Raw genomic sequence first — 23,219 nt, forward strand, 5'->3', positions numbered from 1 at the left:
ACTCGAGACTCCTTTAGACGGCAAGAAGTAGGAGGAATATATATGAGCTGGGTGGCGATTTAGCAAGGTTATTAATTCAGAAAAAAACGGGGAAGGTTGTATAATATTCGAGAAAAAAATGGAAAATCGCTGTCAAAAAAAGAATGGTTGCCTGTTTCGTCAGGCCCTTGTACTTGATATCATTATTGTTGTATAAAGAATTTCTGAGGGTATCAAATAATAATCAAACCCTTATTTGCACTCAATGGTGCATAGGGCACTGCTTCATATAAACGCAGTGTTATCTTTATCGTTTACACATGAAGGAAAGGTGATCGGCCCTCCGCTTCAGGTACCAGTCCAAGGTAATATTGAATAAATATTACAGTGAAAAAATCACTTATATTTATTTGTCCCCCCTGGGAATCGAACCTGGGACCTCCAGAACGGTAGCCGAACGTGCTGACCATTACACTACGGTGGCAGACAATGGCAAAACAAATCGATTTGGTGGTCAATCGCCTCTTTTTCCAAATGTATTATTTTTTTATTTACTTCTTCTATAATCATAAAACCCTAATATGGAAAATGAAGTATGAAGTTGGAGGAAAGGAGACTGAATGCAGTCTAAATACGATCGAATATGCGGCAAAACAATGCATGACAGATGTAGAAGTGGGGAAAAAATGAAGAAATGCAAAGCTGAGATAAGCATTATCGATAAAAAAATTTAAAAAATATGTTGAGACGGTTTGAAAATGTGGAAAGAATGAATGAAGAAAGAACGGTTAAACAAATTTATGAGACAAACGTAGTTGGAAATAGAAGCAGAAGAAGACTGAGGAAAATTTGGCTTGGTGAAGTATAAGAAGTTGTCAGGAGTTTGAATAATTGACGAGTAACGTATGTATGAAAAGATCCATGAATGTGGAAGAGGCGAAGATTGTTTGCGAAGACAGATTGTTGTGGCGCTCTATTATTTCTAGTTAAGTTAGTTTTACTTATATTCAGGCATTTAATCATTTGCTAGGATCTAAACCATTTGTGTTGTGGTACCTATATATTTAAAATTTCTTCATTTTTTCTTATGAATTTTGTAAAACAAGGGATTAATCTTTATCTCTTGATCTAGGTTTGACATCTGAATATTTCACTTAATCTAAACCAACTTTTTAATCCGCCAAAAAGGGGAAATTATGACACGAAAACAAAAAAGCAGATTCACAAAAGGATTTGGATCATATCTGATTCAAAAGTCTGAACTTTCATGGAATGAGAGTAATTATTTGAGGACTCTTTGATCCCTGTATTTTAAATAAGGATTAATCCTAAAGGACACCTTTTTTAAATAAAGGGGAAATTTTCTAACATTTCTGACATCTAACAAAGATGAAGAAGAATATGAAAGTCTGGGTATTAACAGGGGTTATGTACTGTCATGGGTTGATTAAGTGAACACATTACACATCTACGAGTCCATCGTATTTTTAGATGTAAAACTTTTAAAAATAAATTATTAGTATTTAGACACACGCAAAATGCTGCTCATAAAATAATCTGGTCAAATAAGCTGCTTAAAAAAATAAAAATAAAATTTTCAGGCGTTTCTCAGTATGTAAAAATTTTAATTCAGATCATGCATACATCCAAATAAAAGGATCTCTGCTAAATAAAAGCTTTCTCAAACCAACAAAGATGGGTATTATGTACTCATATATACTCATGTATTTATGAATATACGTCATGAGATTAATGCTATATGTAGGAGTTCCAAAAATTTTAATAGTGTGATTGTCAATCAAAGGTAGAATGGTGAGTACGTGTGTCACAAGCCCTGTAAATTCCCAGATATCCATATTTTCTTCATCTATGTTGAGATGTCAAATCTTATACCCTTTACTATGACTAAATTTTATTGTATACCCACACACAGGCCATGCCTGTGTGGGATCTTTTTTTGTATTCATTTTTATATATTTTTTGTATTTGAATTTATGTTTATGTAATGCAAAAGAATTTAAAATAATGAAAAAAATAACATCATGCGGGCGTGACGTATTAACACGTATTTGCGAAAAAGGGCGCTCCCATTGTACTCGTACATGGAGGAATTTAAAAATGAATATCCCGATATAACAGGTCAATAATCTAGAATTGTACGATTTTATTTGATTCATTTTGCAGTACGGGAACTACTCCAGCACTTACCTCATGACAAAGTACGTGAGCGGTACGTCCGCATGCCTCACGACGATGGGGATGTGGAACCTCGTCGAAGGGTAGAGGGGAGCGCGCGGCGCCATGAGCGTGATGGAGTCGTCCACGCGCACCTCGCGGTGAGGCGCCCTCGCCGGGACGAGCTGCACGGCGCCGAGCCGCGTGGCCGGCTGGATCTGATGAGAAAACAGGATGTCGCATGATTGGTACAGAAACGAATGTAAGTGTGATTGCTTTCGTGGCGATTAAAAGCGAGCGATGTGCGATGACCATATCAATGTACTGCCTATGAATATATATATTTTTTTATTATTTGGGTAACAACAGCATCATATGTAAAACAAAACATGAAAAGATATACATTAAACAAGCCAATTATAGTTAACCACAGAAACATAAAGATAAGTACAAAACATTTAGTGTAGATCTAGCAAATGAACACGTATTTATGAGAGAAAATGTGCATGTGTGAAGTGTGTAAGAGGGTGTGTGTGTGTGCGTATGTGATGTTGATTCTATTTTATTTATTGTTTCGGCATTAATTGTTGATTCTAGTAGGGACATACATACAATGCTGAGAAGCATAGTTTTTAAGATCCTGAAAGGACAATATGCTCACCATTCGACTTTTCAACACAGATTTTCCGCAATTGAAAATGTCAACTTGGCTAAAACATGAGCTGTACTCACTAGCCATTCGAAACATAGGTGGACTCCGTGTAAAATTAGTTCGAAGGACAGATACTCTGAATAAAGATTCCACATATATGTTATGAATACTATATAAGGAACATTAAATAATGCTAATAAAAGGCATAATATTTATAAACTTTTGTCACCATCGCCTGCAGATCTTCTCTGCTATCGGCAAGACATGTTTTCCATATAAGTGTGATTGCTTTGATGACGATTAAAAGCGGGTGACGTGCAATAACCATATCAACGTACGACCTATGAATATATTAACATGTTGAAGGAAATTATCGGTTAATCGAAACTGCGCAGAACGCAATTAACGAAATGAATACTGTATTACTGAACATTTGGTGAATAGATCTATATCCTACTATCACACGTCAGGAAATTAGAGGTACATTCATGGTATAGCCTACCAGTTGCAATCACTTAGTATTTTTTTAATTTTGGTTTTACTTGGTAAACACCACTTTTTTTCCATTTAAATAGTGGTATTTACCAAGTAAGACTTTATTTTGATTAAGTTGATTATGTCTTACCTGGACTCTTGGCAAACATCCACCGCCTTCTGGATCTGCAGCTCTGGGCTCCAGGACCGAATACGCGAGTTGTATCATCCTCGGGGGTTGCTTTATAGGAGGCACAGGCTTTCCATCCTTGTTGGTGGACGGAGAGATCTGTTGCCCCCACCAGTTGGCTGGGACTTCCAACTGGGCCAAACATGCTCCTTCTCCCCCTTCAGGGCTGCATGCTCCAGCGAGAGCTGGTCTATTCCCCATCGTTGCATGAACAACACCGCAGACTCTTCCTCCAGCCTCCCCGCCGGCATGGAACAACACTCTTATGACAGGAGCGTCTCTTGGGATCTCTCTAGACACCACATGAGCAGACATGTCTAGCCTCATAGGTGCTTGGTCCATGGAAGAGTTCTTGGATCCGGGGAACGGGGACAGAGGATCTGGGACAAGAGATCTTGCTGGGACAGTTTGCTTGGTGGAGAACGGTCCGTAGGATGCTCTGACGGACACCGCTCGGGCTGTCTGGAACACTGTGAAGCGGTCCACGGAGAGGGGTGCTCCACCCACTCCTCCCGAGCCACTCCCAGGACCTCCAGCGCCTCTGCCGGAGTGCTTGAGGAAGAATCCCCCGTCCTTGTTCTCGAAATGGACTTCCACACATCTCGCCACTCCTGGGAAAGAGAAAACGACATTTTTAGAATATTGTTGGATGAAATGCTTGTTGCGCATTATGTCTCGTCATTATACTTCGAAAAAGAAACTTAATAAATAAATAACCATCACGCCAGTTCTCCGCAAGGGTAGGCGGAGAGAATAGAATGCAACACCAATTTGTCTTTGCAAACAATCTTCGCCTCTTCCGTATTCATAGATCTCCTCATACATACCCGCATACGATTATTCCGACTCTTGATCTCACTACTCTCAAGTTTTTCACATACTCATCATGTATCCTTGTCAAGTTTTCCTCGGTCTACCTCTGCTCCTATTTCCAATAACGTTCGACTCATAAATATGTTTTAGTATTGTTTATTCACACATGCCCAAATCATCTCGTACACCCTTGCAAGATTTTTTTTATATCACCATTTTAACATCCATCTTGCATAGTTTTCCACAAATTCATCATTGACAAAACATGGTTATGGATATTGCTTAAAATGCATTGCATTTTCTGCGATTTCTTCCTATCATATGTTTTTTTAAACGGGGTAATTTTCATACAATCGTTGTAAAAATATACAAACGATTCAGATGACTCGAATCAACCACTGTTAGTGTATTTTTTACCAATATCGTTAAAGGGGTGTTAACATCAAGCACCCTGTAGATCAGTGAGAATTTGAATCGTGACAACTTTTAAAAGGGGATTTACATAGCTTAGGAGTGCCGTATTTATAATAGAACCCTATTCAGAAATAGTCTAAACCTCGACACAAACGGTTCGTGTTAAAGAGCTAGTCTGTACGTAATCCCGAGATTTGTCAGCACAACGTACAGCTCTTTGTCGACAGACCTCTAAGCCGGATATTTATGACTCTTAAAAGATCGACTACAAAACCGTTTAAAATAAATCGGAGCACTCACAGAGGCGAAGGGTTAATCAATATTTCGAATGCGGTTGTACACACAGAGGATGAGAACGTATTATTAAGGTTATTTATTAAAACTATTAATTTCCTTACTTTTTTCGCTAAAAGTGTCCTTCCTAAAAGTTATCGGAGATCAATCGCCTTGGCACCATTTTAACACGCCGAAACTGGAGTTAATATATTTTATTGAGATGGTCTTTACAGGTTTAGAGGTACACCAAAGATAAAAACAAAGTTTATTTACCAAGAATTATCAATAAATATGGGAGTCGAACACTGCAATATATCGTTCCGAACATTTTTAATTTGTTGCCGATGGATGTTAGAGGTCAAAATAAAATATGGAACAAAGGCAAAATAAAGGAATGGGTAAATAATCAAAAGTAAATTTTATGAAAATTGTAAAATGTTCATATTCTAAATTTTTCTCTCTTTTTTGTGTGTATATTAGGTTAAAATTGTTAAAAACAATAAAAAATGTATTAAAAAAGAACTCCACCGACAAGACACACAAGGTGGCTTGGTGGGTCTCTGCAAAAAAATTTAAATATTTTTAAAATTGTGATTTAAATAAATGTATACAATTCATGTTAATAAAAATAAAAATAAAATAAATTTAATATCGGTTAATTAATAAAATTAATATAATGCGAAAATATATGTTTAATGCAAAATCTAAGCCTGCTTAACTGAGCACAGGCGATCGAAATTTGGAGCAATTGTTGATAAGGCTGCTCTCATCTCTTCGTTGATCGTCCACAGGCGTTTTTTTTTCTTTCTTAAATTGCAGATAGTCGAAGATCCCAATTTGCACAAGAAAGTTGTGGAAAATGGTAAAAGAATTCCAATAGCACGCATTGAAAGCAGTGATATTAATTATTTTATTGTATATGCAGCCAAAAATGTGCTAGCTCTGTTTCGGAAATTTGCAGTTTTAATGTTAGTAAAAAACTTCTAAAGAAGAAACAACTGAAGTGCAAAATTCACGTAACTCAGATTGCACAGATGTAAAACACCAGCAGCATTAAAACATTATACGTACGTGGATAAAAAAACTTTAATAAACTTCCGGAAAACTTAAAATCTATAAAAATTATCACCTTTAAAACAAAATTTTGAAAACATATAAGACTCACCCCCACCTAAACTCCATACCGAGGAATATTTGTTTTTTATTAATTTAATTTACTTTGTTATAATTTGCTTTGTTTATAAATAATAATAAAAAAAATGTAAAACGAAATCCCTCTCTAAACACAAGTATCTACTTTATTACAGAGGTAGGAACGTTATATTTTCAATATTTTGTACATTTAAATATGTATTTTGTAAAAAAAAAATCAATAAAAAAAATTTTAAATGTCCGATTACTTTTTAGATCCATGAATTTTTCATGCTAGTTTATCGGTAAGTGACTTTTTCCGCGACACGCCAACTAATCACCACGGTACACCAGTGTGCCGCGGCACACACGCGGCGGAACACCGTTCTAAACACGTATGTTTTTTGTTTGTCTTGTTGACTAACATTCTCCTGACGAACGATTTCATCTGAAATAAATGAAACTCGTTTGTAATCTCCCAAATTTCAAAAACGTCTGAATCGACGCGGTGTTAAATCATCGGCCCGATGGCTTATGACGATGTATCATAATTATCAAGAAATCGCGGCGAGTATCCTAGAAGTGACACATATAAGCGACTTAAGTCATTAAGCTGGCAATTAGAACATGTCACGTTTTGACTTGGGCCTACGAGTGTCAGGACTGTCCATCCATTTCAATTTAAAGTGTCAAAAGTGACATGGACCACTTGGGTGTTCGGTTCGGTGCTAACAAATTCTTAGCGGGGTTAAATGTGATTTATTACGTGGTCATAATCTGTATGAAGAAAAGTTTACAACATTTTGAGTGTGTCCAAATGCTTGTTCACAAATCTGGATTATCTCCGCTTAGGAGTTATTTCATATATTTTTTGACAGCTCAACAAAGGATGAAGAAGAATATAGAAGTCTGGGCATTTACAGGGCTTACGACCATCATAGGCTGGTTTAAGTGATCACTTTACACAGTGTAACATTCACTAATTCTACCCATGATTGGAACTTCTAGAAATATTGATTAAACTCGATACACAGTTCTTGAACTCGATAGACTTCACGGGAGACATCTATGGTGGGGTAAGGCAAGCTTTTAATTGAGCAGAAACTCTTTCATTCATATGTGAGGTCCGAATCCTGGATTATAATCACATGCACGGGAAACGCCAGAAAATACAATTTTCATTTTATTTTAAGCTTTTCATTTGACTAGTTAATTTATTTACAACATTTTAAGTGTTGTTACAAAATGTTGTACATAGATTTGTACTTTATAATTCCTTTCAATTATAATCATAATTCCTTTCTGTAGGGATGGTGTATGTAGCCAAAGTCTATGTTATTTTTTGACATCTCATCAAAGATGAAGAAGAATATGGAAGTCTGGGCATTAACGGGCTGACGACCGTTATAGGCTGGTTAAAGTGATCACTTTACACAAGTGTAACATTCACCAATTCTACCCATTATTGACAATCACACTACTCAAATTCTTGGAATTTCTATATATTTATATATGAACCAATTTCGAAACACTGTTCTTGAATCACTAGAACTTCACTTGAGACATCTATTGGTGAGATGAGCCCCGCAAATGCCCAGACTTATTCTTCTAGACTCTAGACCATTCTTAGGCCATATTCTTCTTGAATTGTTGAGTAATATATCCAAAATAAAACAAGGCTTGTTGGATTGAATTCTACATTTATTTATGTATACGTTAAATATAATGTCTTAAAAAGACGAAACGCATCACGTATCAACATATGCATAAATAAATGTAGAATTCAATCCAACAAACCTTGTTTTATTTTGGATATATTACCCAACAATTCAATATGGAATTCCACCAACTGTCTGCAGTTACAATAAATACATATTCTTCTTCATCTTTCATGAGATGTCAAAAAATAATATGAAAAATAACTCCTATAATTGGAGATAATCCAGATTTGCGAACAAGTATTTGGACAGACTTAAAATGTTGTAAAGTCTATGTTCTCTTTCTTGCCTTTCTGCACGTTGTTGGGTTAATGTTCCTGCATAAAGTCTCAGGAGAGAACAATAAGTATTAGCAACGCGACATGGCGGATAATATGCCGCGTGACCTACTGCCATATCCGGTATCCGGGCTGGCGAGGAAGTGTTGCAGTATGCTTCTCTGTCGGGTCGGTTTAATTGGATTCAAAACGTGTAAGGTTTCTCGAATCGAAAAGTCGCGGAATGATTGCGAAGCGAATCACTGCTTTAGTTTTTAATTTATTATACTATTGTATACTCTTTTAAAATAACTAACTAATCAAAACGACGCTTCCCTACATGAGCAGGCAGAGATAATAGAACGCCACATTACTCTATGTTTGCAAACATTCTTCGCCCCTTACACATTCATGCACCACCCCATACATACCCGCCGATTATTCCGACTCCTAACCTGACCACGCCAAAGTATTTGAAATACTTGATCATGCCAAGTTCCCCTCTCTCTTCCTTTGCTTCTATTACCAACCACATTCTTCTTTCACTCTTCAAAACCTCATCCACACTCGATGGTGCATAGGGCACTCCATCATATAAATGCAGTGTTATCTTGATTGATAAAACACGAAGGAAAGGTGATCAGATCGTCCAGGATAATTATTGAATAAATATTACAATGAGAAAAAAATTATATATTTATTTGACACCCCTCTGGGGATCGAACGTGGGACCTCCAGTACGGTAGCCGAGCGTGCTGACCATCACACTTCGGAGGGAGACAAAATTCACCAACCAAACCACAAACTCTAAACCAACCACATTCGCCTCATAAATTTGTTTTACCATTCTTTCTTCACTCATTCAATTCACATGACCAAATTAACCCAACACACTTTTCTTATTTTCTCACTATTTCTTTCCCCTTGAACCTGAAGCGGTTCCTGAAGCGGAGGGCTGATCACCTTTCCTTCGTGTGTTAACGATCAAGATAACACTGTGTTTATATAATGCAGTGCCCTTTGCACCATTGGGGTGCGGATAAGGGTTTGAATTGAATTGAATTATTTTCCAATGCCATAGTAAAGAACATACATAGTTAAGTGAGTAGCAACACTGTGAGTAGTTCTGTCGCACTAGGTATTTTAAGACCGATCCTAGACTTCATCAAAAATTGACAAAATAAATATACATAAGTACATACTTATATGTATTTTCTCTAAAGGTTAGAAATAACTCATTCATAAAAGTGAAACTTTTGTTCCGGAGAAGAGCTTTCGAAAATAAACTTCGTCCTTTGAAAACATCAACAGCATTATGTTAATGAGCTTTAAGCTTTAATACTTCAGAGTTGTCTTTGAATCAAACGTGGAAACACGACCGGAAGAAAAAACCATATTACATCATTAAAGTAGAGCTTTTAAGCTCCTTGTGTATTGTGACAGAATAGCCTGCAATGCAGCTTGTATGTAGTTTATATAAAAATACCCCTCAGAGCTTTAATACGTACACGAGTGCTTTACGTTTGAAGGGTTCACTACAATGACGCTGTATGTCAAAAATCGTTACCACTTTCTCGATTTAAAAAATATATATTTGAAGAATAAATGCATAATCAAAATGATATAAGTATTATATTGTAATTCTTGATAAACTGCGATTGAATTATTACGTTAACTAAAAAAAATTAAAGAATATGAAGATAAGATTACATTATTATTAAATATTACTTATTTAAATACAATAATATTTTTTTTTAAATTAAATAATAAAAATACATAAGTTAAGATATGTAAATCATCTTGATGAGAATTCTTATATCTGTTGTTCTCAAAACTAGTTGTGTTCACACGAATAAACTAAACAGTGGTCTTATACAAATGTTATATTTTTATGTTTAAATCATCATGCTTTTCCACAAAGTTATTGCCAAATCAATAAATAAATATTTAATTCCAAAAAATATTTCAAATTCGCACTTATTTGACTTTTAGCATTATTGCACTGGACCCTTCATCACATGTATGTACTAGGGGGCGTAGTTGTAAGAAAATAGCTTTTACGTGAAAAATAAATAACTCGTAACAGCTCTTAAAAGCTCGATAGTAACATTAAACACAACGTAGTGCTTTGGAAAAACAGAACTTTTTTCAATCCATTTTCACAGAATAAATTTATTCCATTTTAAAAATAAACATTTCACCAATGAAAGACTACGCATCAAGGTCTAATAAAAGCTTTTGGTAATATTTTTTAAAACACATATATTAATGAGTATTGCAAAAAGTGAATGGAGAAAAAATCAATAACAAAACATACTGACATGAATTTTCGAAGAGCAAATTTCTTCCAGAAAATGTATAAAAACGTTTATTTAAATTATCGAAGTATTTTTTTGGATTTCCATTGTAAAATTTACCGAACCACGTTTATTCATAGGCGTCAATACTTATGCAGTAATTGACAATAATTTATCTTAGTTGAGATTTATTTTTAAATAAAAAAAGGAACAGCTTAAAAATATTAACGATTCGTCACTTTATGGTTATCGGTACAATTTTAAAAACATTAATTTACTTGGGATATACCAATAATTAATTATTGAACATTATTGTCACACGTGTTCCGACACACTCATTTGAGAGTTGTCCAGATTAAACGTAGAAGGAATCCCCTTCTCATCGTAAGGCTGATTGATAATTATGTTTAGTGCATTAAAATACGTATCTCAAAAAGTTAATTCATTAATTAATGGTATTATATTGACGAAGTAAATTTTAAATTGAAAAAATATTATCATTTTTAACGATAAAATTTATGCCTTTTTTAAAATTTATTTACAAACGCTTTATGTACGTAATTTATCAAAAGTTTGGCGAACGTTGAATATTTATGTTACAAAAGAGGAAGTTTATTATATCAATAACAAATTATGAGGTATCAGGTGGTTCGAAAACATTATTTATACAGAAATTCATAAAGTGAGCTTTGTTATATGATTATATTTATAAGGAATGAGTTTTTAACAATTTTCGATTAAAACATACATAAAAACATGGAATATATGAATATATAATAATTAAAAATTTGTAATTTTAAATTCATACGTACTTCGCACATGTCACTCACTCCTTTCAACAACGTCATATATCATAGAACTTTATTTTTTAGGAGATCGTTTTTAATGTTTAAAAATATAATAAAAATTATTAAAAATAAATATCAAGCCACTTATTCAAGTTTTTACTGTGCAACAGATCTTTTTAGGTAAAACCTGAATGTTTTTTTCTCCATTTAAAAAATATTTAGTATTCTTTTAAAAAAGAATTAAACAATACACTTTCTTCAAAATGCAAAAACAACACATTCTGCCCTGTAGCGGGTAAATATTAAGTTAAAAATATGCCGCTTTTGCTGGGATATAGCACATTTTCTGGGCATTCCGAAAACATGCATAATTGAAAATTGACGATTTATGAAATATGACGTTATTAAAAGGAGTGAGCGATATGTTATAGTTATAATCTGACAAGATTAAAAAATATGGATAAAAAGCTTTGCATTCCAGACGAATTTGCCGACACACTCACGCTTCAATACAAACGGGTAAATACAAATGCCTTCCATGGGGGTTGGAAGAAGAGACATGAGAGACTAATGATCTCAGGTGGCATTCTTAGAACACGTTCCAACCATGTTCATCTTCTCCTTTTCAGGACTTCCAGCTTATAATTTGCCAGATGTTTTTACAACATTTTGAGTGTGTCCAAATACTTTTTCACAAATCTACGTTTTCTCCATTTCGAGTTATTATGACTTTTTTGTGTGATAAAAAAGTGGATTAAAGTATTTGGACACACTCAAAACGTCGTAAAAATATAAGTAAAAAGGTAAAAATAAACGCTCATAGAGATGCAAGCTTCTGGCAAGTATATATAAAATAAAAATTGTATTTATAACAGTGGGGTACCTACCTTTCGGTAGCAATTTTTTCACAGATCATTTGTCTTCACATTTTTTAAATTGTAACCTGAAATACGATGGCATCGAAGCATTATCCACCAATAATTAATTAATCACGAGACCGACAGAATGAAAAATCGGGGTGATTGATCGTCGTACCCACGGTCACGACACAATATCGGCGCGTGCATGAAACGTATGAAAAGTTGCCGAGTCAAGCGAAACGTCAGAATTAATTGCGACGCCATTTTGCCCCGCCGGCGGCCATTTCACCTGACATGGCGGGAACTTGGACTGCCGCTGTCACGTGACACTGACACATGCCTTGTCCCCTTAAATTAACCACCAGCGCTTTTCTGCGCTCCTGTTACCCGAGGTAGGCTTTATTTTGACATACCCATGTTGAATTTGTATTTTTTGTTGAGTATGTATATACATGTGTTCACTGAGAATGTTTGGGGTATGTTCGTCACACACCAAATTTAATGCGATCTTTTATTACACAATTTTTATCTAAGCTTACTAAAACAATACTAGTTTCTATGTTGATTTAATCATATGGCGTTCAATTTGTATAACTCCATTTTAAATTATATATTAATTGTTAAATCAAACACAGATATTTTGAGTCTACTATGTTGAATTTTACTGTTAAAAAACACACAAAAATTAATATTTTGACCGTCACTAGAGACATCTATTGGTGAGATGTAAAGAAGCTTTTTATTAAGCAGAAACTCTTATATTAGTATGTGAGGTCCAAATCCTGGATATCAAATAAATGCCCAGACTTCCGTATTCTTCTTCATCTTTGACGAGATGTCAAAAAATAATATGAAAATAACTCCTGCAATTGGAGATAATCCAGGTTTTGTGAACAAGTATTTGGACACACTCAAAATGTTGTATATATATATATATATATATATATATATATATATATATATATATATATATATATATATATATATATATATATATATATATATATATATATATATATATATATATATATATATATATATATATATATATATATATATAATATATATATATATATATATATATATATATATATATATATATATATATATATATATATATATATATATATATATATATATATATATATATATATATATATATATATATATATATATATATATATATATATATATATATTTATATATATATATAGGAGTCGCTCACTGACCGCCGAAGGGAACAGTCGCGTGCCGATACGCTCCGGGTTTCACCCGCGTTACGATTAGTACGGGTTTTACCCGTCATTACAGTGCTCTGTGTTTCCTGGAAGTGTTTCGTTTTCGGTTTTAGTGACAGGGTATTACCCAGTGGTGTTTGTGTGTGTGCTGTGACTCAATTAGTATGTAGTATATAATAGTTAGTAAGTTGTGGAATGTGGGAAAATGCCCATAAATGGCCACGTTGAGGTTCGCCACCCAGCTGGCCGCTTTTCCCGTGGAGGCGCAAAGAAGAGGATAGCGCATGAATGCAGGATTGCGACGTGGAATGTAAGAGGACGTATGGATGAAAAAATGAATGAACTGTGTGATGTAATGGAAAGTAAGTGTTTGGATTTGTTATGTGTGACTGAAAGCTGGAAAAAAGGTAGTGGATCGATGGAACGTGACGGCACTTTGATTCTCTGGTCCGGACTCCCGGAGTCAGATAGAGCTTGTCGGGGCGTCGCCGCGTTTCTATCACCCAGGATGGTAGAATGTATGAAAGAGTATGTGTTCGTCAACGCAAGACTCATGTTTGTCAGATTCAAAGTCGGGTTAACAAAGCTACTTGTTTTAATAGGATATGCCCCCGTCAACTCCGACAGCGAGTCTGAGAAGGATGAGTTTTGGTTGAATGTAATGAGTGTGATGAATGGAAAAATGAATAATGAAAAGGTAATTCTGGCCGGTGATTTGAATGTCTGGGTTGGTACAAGGAGAGACGGTTTTGAATCAGCGCTCGGTTTGTATGGAGATGCGAGAGTGAACGATAATGGGAAGAGACTGCTAGAGGTATGTCTGGAATGGAATCTCTTTGTGTCAAATACTTTTTTTGCACACAAGGGAATCCATCAATATACTTGGGAGAGATGTGATGAAAGGTCTATTATCGATTATGTCGTCATTGACTCTAGATTGAGATCCGCCACAGTAGACACAAGAGTGTTCAGGGGGGCCGAAATGGAAACAGATCACTTTTTGGTAGTTTCAAGAGTGATTCTGTTCCAAGGGTGGAGGGCCAAAACGAACAAGGTGGCGGCTCCTTCTAGAGTCAAAGTAGAAAAGCTACAGAATGATGACATAAGAGTTAAGTTTGAAACAGACGTATGCAACAGGTTGATTGCGGAAGATGTAAATGAACTTAGTATAAATGAAATGTGGGAACATCTGAAAGGTAGTGTGTGTGAATCCGCAAAGGTAGTGTGTGGTACAGCGGTACAAGGAAGGAAAAAAGGCGATGCGTGGTGGGATGATGATGTTAAAGATTTAGTGAAAGAGAAGAAGAATGCGTGGTTAAAGTGTTTGGCAGTGAGGAATAAAAGCTCCGCTGAGTGTGAATCGGTTAAAAAAGTATACAAGGATTGTAAAATGAAAGTTAAGCAAGGGGTGAGTGAACGAAAACGTTTGTTGAGGAAGGATGAAGGAGTAAAAATGACAAAAAATTTCCAAGAAAATATAAAAATTTTCTGGAAAGAAGTCAAAAACTCCCGAAGTCTAAGCTTGAATGTATGTACGAAATCGATTGCAGCGAAAGACGGAAAAATGGTGACGAATGAAAAAGATATAAAAGAGAGATGGAAAGAGTATTTCGAGGAGGTGTATGAAACACATACGATTAATAACGTTAGTGACGTAAGTACATTTCCCCGAATACGTGTGAATGATGTTTCAAGAGAGATAAGTATGGAAGAAATTAAGAATGCCACTAAGTCTTTGAAAAATGGAAAGGCTCTAGGATTCGACAATTTTGCCGCAGAATACGTCAAGAATGGTGGCGAAATAGTTCTCACATGGTTGCATAGGCTCTTTAACCGTTGTCTGGAGGAGAGTTATACTCCGGTGGATTGGAGAAGGGCAGTTATAATGCCTCTCTACAAGGGTAAAGGTTCTAGGGTGGAATGTGGGAACTATAGAGCAATCAGTCTATTGAGTGCTGTTGGCAAGATGTATGGTCGAATCCTTATTGAAAGAGTGAGAACCATAACAAAGGACAAAGTGTGGGATGTCCAGAGTGGATTTATGAATGGGAGAGGATGTACGGATCAAATTTTTGCCTTGCGCAACATCACTGAAAAGTTTTTGGCCAAAAACCAAAAGCTTTTCTGTGCTTTTGTGGATTTGCAGAAAGCGTATGACCGAGTTGATAGAACGAAGCTATGGAAGGTGTTATCTGAGTATGGGGTAAGCAGTAAACTTATCCAAGGCATAGCATCCTTGTACGAGGATAGCACTGCATGCATAAGGGTAAGTGGTTCATTTTCATCCTGGCTTAGCATCTCTAAAGGTGTTAAGCAGGGATGTGTAATGTCACCGTGGCTGTTTAACCTATACATGGATAATTGCATGAAAGAACTGAAAGATTTAAATGTTGGAGCCAGAATGAATAATTTGACTGTCTGTTGCCTTTTGTATGCTGACGATGCTGTTCTTCTTGCCGATAGCAGAGAAGACCTGCAGGCGTTGGTGACAAAAGTGTATAATGTGTGCAAGGAAAGTGACTTATTGATGAATGTTAGCAAATCTAAGATTATGGTTTTTGAAAGAGAAGAATGCAGATCTGAATGTGAAATATTGGTAAACGGAGAGATTCTGGAACAGGTAGATGATTTCGTGTATTTAGGTAGTATGTTTTCTAGGGATGGAAAGATTGATAAAGATATAGAAAGGAGAGTGAATGCTGGAAACAAAGTGAACGGTGCACTGAAATCAGTTATAGCAAATAAAAACCTATCAGCGGAAGCTAAACTGGCAGTGCACAACGGAGTACTGGTTCCAACTCTAATGTATGGAAGTGAAACATGGAGTTGGCAAAAGAAGGATGAAAGTAGACTGAATGCAGTCGAAATGCGATCTCTCAGAAGAATGTGTAACAAAACGATGTATGATAGATGTGCGAATAGTGAAATAAGGAAAGAATGCAAAGCTGAGATAAGCATTATCGATAAAATTAAGAAAGGTGTGTTGAGATGGTTTGGACATGTAGAACGAATGAGTGAGGAAAGAACGGTAAAACAAATTTATGAGGCGAATGTTAGCGGGAAAAGAAGCAGAGGAAGACCGAGAAAAACATGGCACGAACAGGTATGCCAAATACTTGAAAGTGGTCAGGTTAGGAGTCGTAACAATCGGCGGGTATGTATGAGGAGATGCATGAACGTGGAAGAGGCGAAGAATGTTTGCAAGGACAGAGTGGTGTGGCGCTCTATTCTCTCTGCCTACCCCTGCGGGGAAGCGGCGTGATGGTTAGTTAGTTAGTTAGTTAGTTATATATATATATATATATATATATATATATATATATATATATATATATATATATATATATATATATATATATATATATATATATATATATATATATATATATATACATATATATATATATATTTATATATATATATAATATATATATATATATATATATATATATATATATAATATTGGATTGGTAGATTCCGGGAAAGCTAGTACGAAATATTAGGGTTTTTTTTTCATAAATGGTGAACAAGTTTTTCGTTTACATTCTTTTTGAAAATTGGCCTTCAAGACAGTTCCAATTTCATAATCCCCTCATTTCCAGACGTTGCTGTACTTTATCAAAAAAATATACTTGTGATAAAAACTAACGTATCCCATTACATTTCTGAGTCTAGCAATACAGTAAAAGGCTCCGCTAAGAGATGAGCTCAATTTATACGACTTTTCAGGATTCCAGAGGTGGATTCAACTGAAATTTCTGATTTTTTTTACAAATCTTTCTTCAATCACTGATTTCAATGGTTTACTGTTAGGAATGAATAAATTTAACGAAATTTTCAGCTGAAATAAGTTAAACTGACGGTATATAACGGAGTACTAATGTATTGGAGTGTAGCATGGAGTTGATAAAAGAAGGATGAAAGTAGACTGAATCGAGAAGTGATGAAATTTTGATGAATGGAAGTGAAACATGGAGATGGCAAAAGAAGGAGTAAAGTAACCTAAATATGGTCGAAATATGATATTTTAGATGAATGTGCGGCAAAACGATGTATGATGACAGATGGAGAATTGAGAGAATAAATATGAAAAGCGTTATGGATAAAATTGAAAAGTGATGATATTTTGAGCATTATTCGTACCACATTGAGAATACTTTAGTCTTCTTTACGATAGCTTGGACGAAAGTCTATTGTATTATATTATTAGATTAAAACCAATATTTTTAGCTTTTCCACTTTATTTTTATTTGACCAGCGACCGGGTTTCGTCGTTACCGACATCATCAGACTGGTCTGATGATGTCGGTAACGACCAGTCTGATGATGTCGGTAACGACGAAACTCGGTCGCTGGTCAAATAAAAATAAAGTGGAAAAGCTAAAAATATTGGTTTTAATCTAATAATATAATAAAAATGCAATTCCATCACGAAGTGTCAGTGGATAATATAAATCTATTAGAAAGTCTATTGATTATTTTCAAAGCCAAAAAGCACCTATAACTAATCCCTCGTCTTTCTACTTTAAAATATCTTCGTTTCGAACTTTCTCTAACCGATGATATTTTGAGCATTTCAGAGCACCACATTTAGTACTTCTTCTTTATGGTAGCTTGAATGAATGTCCATTGTTGGTTTTCGACGCCATAGATTAGTAGTAGTACCCTGAACTAATCTCTCATTTTATTATTTCGAACTATCTAAGCTGACGAAATTTTGAGTATTTTTCTTTATCACCACATTTAGAATACTTCAATCTATTTCATGATATAGTCTATTGTTTGCAATCAACGCCATAGAAAAGTTCTAAAAATCATACATCGTATGATTTTCCTGAATAATAATAATAATAATAATAATAAAACCCTTATCCGCACCCCAATGGTGCATAGGGCACTGCATCATATAAACGCAGTGTTATCTTGATCGTTTACACATGAAGGAAAGGTGATCAGCCCTCCGCTTCTGGTACCAGTCCAGGGTAATATTGAATAAATATTATAGTGAAAAAATCACTAAGATTTATTTTACCCCCCTTGGGAATTGAGCCCGGGACTTCCAGAACGGTAGCCGAGTGTGCTGACCACTACGGAGGCGGACATAACAATAATAACGTATAAAACAATTTGACTATGAATAAAAAAGCTAAACCCGGCCCTGAGTAAACTTAATGTTACTATTATGGCTTTAACACTCTACTCCTTTTTATTTTTACTATGTATGGAATTGGAGGAGGTTAAATTCAAAGTTCTTATGAGCCTGAAAATTGGCTAACTTATTCTCTGTATTATACAATACTGTTTGCAATTTTTTGTGTCCATTTTCAGGCAATATCATCGCTTGAAAATAAAAAAAAATAGTTTAACCTTCTCGCACATATTTTTTTATGTACAAGTGTAAAAATTATACAATTTACATTTTTTAATAATTTATTTATATTATTAATTAAGGTAATTAGATACAGATGCAGTTTTCAGGAATTTCAGGAGGGTCTCATTTTGAAGCTTATTTGTATTTGAGGAAGCAAAATATTGGGATTCAATTGTAAATGAAAGCCTTTTTTTACCACTTGAAATATATTTATTTTTAACGACTAGTTTCGGAAGCTACAGATGCTTCCAAAACAAGTCGTTAAAAGTAAGTAATACTCAAGTGTTCTCATTTACAATTTGATCATGTCTTACCACAAAGTGAGTGCTGTAACAATAAATAAAATAATACAGGGATATTATATTTTTATGATAATGTTAATAAATTACATATATTTATCAAATTTTATCACTGCAACTATCCACTCCGGTGTCTTATACACCATCCAGGTACGAATAGACCATTTTTAATATTACAATTTAAATTGAAATGAAGACTCTACGACCCATTGCAGGTCTAACATTTAGAGACAGAGTAAGAAACTCTGAAATAAGAAAAATCTGCGATGTCGAAGATATTGCGCGATGGGTAAGAGTAAGAAGGCGTTTCTGGAGAGATCATGTGGGAAGAGCAAGTTCGGATCGTGTGGTGAGGATAGCAGCAGAAAGCAGTACAAAAGGTGATAGGCCCCTAGGAAGACCACTTAAACGATGGAGAGACAGCTGGTCTTCCACCTCCTAGGAGTGGACAATAATAGAACACAGTTCTAACTTAATACATAAAGAAGAAGAAAATGAAGAAGAAGATAATTTAAATTAAATATATTTTTTTAAATAATCCTTATATCACATAAAAACCTCAGATTTCTAAGGAGTTGTTTTGTACATGACGTTTAAATCACCCCCTACAGCTCACATTCGCGAATACCCAAGTCGTTAGGGAGAGTGGTGAGTGAATAATGCAAGTTCTCACCAAGTTTGTTATGCCTTTTGAGAGTGCGCCGCGGCGCGCGGTTACGTAGTGCACTTTCAACTACTTTCAACCCCTCGGCCGAGAGGGATGCAGCGCGTTACATGTGCAGTGTGCGGCCTGTCAACGCTACTTCTGGCTTTGTGTAACTGGCGACTACCAGGAGAGAGACACAGAAGAACGTCACTTTTAATCTGGCCGTGAAGGTAAGATGAAAACATACGAATACTGTGATGCATTTCCACCTGTCATACCTTTGCTGTATCTGGGGTTTCACAACAAAGAAGAAAATTTCTGAAATACGAATGATACCAGCTGTAAGAAATGTATTTCGTCTACCACACACCACTCATGTAAAAGACATTTATGTATTAAATATTAAATCAAACACTGATTTTTTTAATAGAGTTAGCTGTATTTTATTGTTAAAAAACCGCACATAAAAACCTATTGTGTGACAGTTGTTTCACCTAGCTGTGGCATTTTCAAACGAATGTTTGACATTCGTTAGAAAATCCCATAACTAGGCGAAACAATCGTCAAAAAATTTATTTTTTATGGTTTTAACAATAAAGTACAATTTTGTAGACTCAAAAAAATATATATTAGATTTAGCATTTAATACATTAATTAAAATGGAGTTCTACAAATTAAGCGCCAAATCTATAAATACTATGATACATTTCCACCTGTCATACCTTTGCTGTGTCTGGGGTTTCACGACAAAGAAGAGAATTTCCGAAGTACAAATAATACAATCTAAAAGAATTTTATTTCATCCACAATACACCACTCATATAATACCTTCTCACATTCGACATTCTCCCAACATATGAGATGATAAATACAACGCTTCAAATAATGTTTAAAACGACTCACAGCAACACCAAATTGATTTTTAACAGAGAAATTAAATACTTTGTTTTTGTTATCTCAACACAGGAGAATAAAAAAATAATATCTGGGAATTTACAGGTCTTACAACCTGTCATAAGCTGGTAAAGTGTTAACTTAACACACGTGTAACATTGACCAATTCTTACCATGATTGACAATCACACTACTCCATTTTTTAGAAATTCTAGATAATTTATTAAGCCCTGTAAATGTCCAGCCTTCCATATTCTTCTTCATCTTTATTGAGATGGCAAAATGCTTTTAAATTATAAATACATATATATTTTTTAATGATGACAAAAGGATTATCAATAAAATTATGAAAGATATGTTGCGATGAGTGAAGACAAAAAACAGTAAAATAAATTTATGAGGCGAATGTAGTTGGAAATAGAAGCAGAAAAAGATCGAAGAAAACTTTGCATGATCAAGTATTTTAAGTACTTGAAAATGGCCAGGTCAGAAGTCAGAATAATCGGCGGGTCTGTAAGACATGAATGAATGCGAAATGGGCGATTATTGTTTCAAAGACACATTAGTGTGGCATTCTGTTCTCTCTGCCTACCCTTGCCGTAAAGCAGCTTGATGGTTAGTTATTTAATTAGTTTCAATAACCCATTTATATCAAGGCTATTATCAGGATTTCTTCATACATTAAATTATAAAACAACGACTGTATTGTTTTTTTCCACTTTCATTTTTGTAACCGATGATTGGGTTTCTTCCTTTGTAAATTAATTTTGTAATATACAACGAGATACAAGCTTTATAATGTCGTGATGGGGCAATTTAGTCGTGAGTAATTGGTAATTAATTTTAGTGAAAATAATAACATAATATTAAGCTTATCAAACCTCACCGCGATATAAACTCAGGTTTCAAATTAATTCAAGTTTGGGAATCTTCCCTCTCTGAATTTCATTAAGACTTGTGATAAATGGCAACACTGAAGGGCCTTGTTAGGAAGTAACAGGAATATATAATTTCACATCAATTCTGCCAGCTCGCTTAATTTATTATCATATATTGTGCCGTGTTATGTAAACCATTACATATGGGTAAAGATGGTTGTTCTTGTTTTAAATACAATTCATTCGTTAACAAGTTCTAAAGGGTTATCATCTTTATCAGTGTTTTCCAATTAGTGGTACGCGAAGGTGCACTCCAAAAATTTTACGATGGAGACCTTGGAGAACAAAAGAGGTGTCGGAAGACCCCAAAACATATGGTCCGACGACATAGTCGCTGTAGGGGGTGGAAACTGGCTGCAAGCAGCAACCAACCGGAGGAAATGGAAAGAAGGGGAAGAGGCCTATCCAGCAGTGGGGGTCAGAGGGCTCATGAAGAAGAATATGAAGAAGGTACATTAAGGGATTTTTTTGTATACATTTATTTAAATCACAATTTATACATATTAAGAACTTTTTTTTATTTTGCAGAGACCCACCAAGCCACCTTGTGTGTCTTGTCGGTGGAGTTCTGTTTTAATATTTTTTTATTGTTTTTAACGATTTTAACCTAATATAGACACAAAAAAGAGAAAAAAATTGATACGCGGGGTAATGCGTTCTCTCAGTGCGGCAAAACCAAGCAGGTAATTTGTTTTATGATTTTGATTGTATATCTCAAAAAAGACGAAGAAGTCTATTAAACATTCTAACTAACTTACATCACGCCAGTGCACCACAGGGGTAGGAGAAAATAGAACGCCGCACCACTCTATCTTTGCAAGCATTCTTCACCGCTTTCACATCAATACAACTCTTCATACATACCCGCCGATTATTCCGACTCTTAACCTGACCGTTTTCAAGTATTTGACGTACCTGATCATGCTAAGTTTTCATCGGTCTACTTCTGCTCTTATTTCCAATTAAATTCATCACATACATTTGTTTAACCGTCCTTTTCTCACTCTTTCGTTCCACGTTTCCAAACCATCTCAACACATATTTATAACTTTATCGATAATGCTTATCTCCGCCTTGCATTCTTTTCTGATATCACCATTCGAACATCTATCATTCATCGTTTTACCAAATATTTGTCTGAGAGTGAGTCGTCCTTTATTTTTATTTAAAATTCTCATTTATTGAAGGATTTTTTGTTTAACAATAGAATGTAGCATTTTACAATAACATAATTAGTCAGATTCAGGCAAAAATAAATAAGATATTCGCATTTCCACAAAGCGTTGAGTAATCCTATAGCGAAAATAAAAACGGTCGCTAATCAAAAATGTAAAGTAGCTAGATTGGTGTTCCGGTAATATTACCTTTTAAATAAGTCATTTAATCCTTTTCCATCCCCATCTTATCCTGCAAACACGGTATATCTTTTATAAATCTGAAGGCCTGAAGGGTTGGCAGGCGTTGGGGAATACCTTTTTCCTACCCTCGGGAAAAGGGTGAGAAGGAAAAATCGGCACCTTTCGTGTTTTAAAAGTAGCATTATTCGTTTTCTCGGGGTCTAAATATATATACGTAGGGGCTGGGAGTTTCACGTAGTTTATTGCGCAGTCAAAACTAAAATAGACTTCCGGGAGAACATACGCTTTGTTACAAGCGATCGCAACCCCTAGACACTTTATGGAGAAAAAAATACAGCCTTGAGTGATTAATTTCTCCCCAAAAAATTACATTTTTCATAAAATAACTAATGCCTTCAACAAGATAAATATATGTACAATATTAGCAAGGAATACAATAATAAAAATAATA

The 23,219-nt window shown here is 34.9% G+C and overlaps 2 protein-coding genes across 4 annotated transcripts in view; one reads left to right on the top strand and one right to left on the bottom strand.

Moving 5' to 3' along the window:
• The window catches only part of dtn (transmembrane protein 132C dtn), a 286,104-nt gene that overhangs the window by 48,781 nt on the left and 214,104 nt on the right, over window positions 1-23,219 (bottom strand). For all 3 annotated transcript variants that reach the window (XM_088258152.1, XM_088258151.1, XM_088258150.1), the window contains exons 2-3: window positions 3,432-4,081; window positions 2,188-2,372 (exon numbers count right to left, since the gene is read on the bottom strand). In XM_088258152.1, the coding sequence (XP_088114278.1) occupies window positions 2,188-2,372; window positions 3,432-4,081 (835 nt within the window). The remainder of the gene's footprint in view (window positions 1-2,187; window positions 2,373-3,431; window positions 4,082-23,219) is intronic.
• LOC148310554 (N-acetylgalactosaminyltransferase 6-like) overlaps window positions 13,681-23,219 on the top strand; it is a 73,504-nt gene continuing 63,965 nt past the window's right edge. Inside the window, exon 1 of the mRNA XM_088258259.1 lies at window positions 13,681-13,959. Within this exon, the coding sequence (XP_088114385.1) occupies window positions 13,681-13,959 (279 nt within the window). The remainder of the gene's footprint in view (window positions 13,960-23,219) is intronic.

This window comes from Brachycentrus maculatus, unplaced genomic scaffold (genome assembly GCF_059751285.1).
Source record: "Brachycentrus maculatus isolate JH-2025_06_01 unplaced genomic scaffold, ASM5975128v1 h1tg000091l, whole genome shotgun sequence".
Lineage (NCBI taxonomy): Eukaryota > Metazoa > Arthropoda > Insecta > Trichoptera > Brachycentridae > Brachycentrus > Brachycentrus maculatus.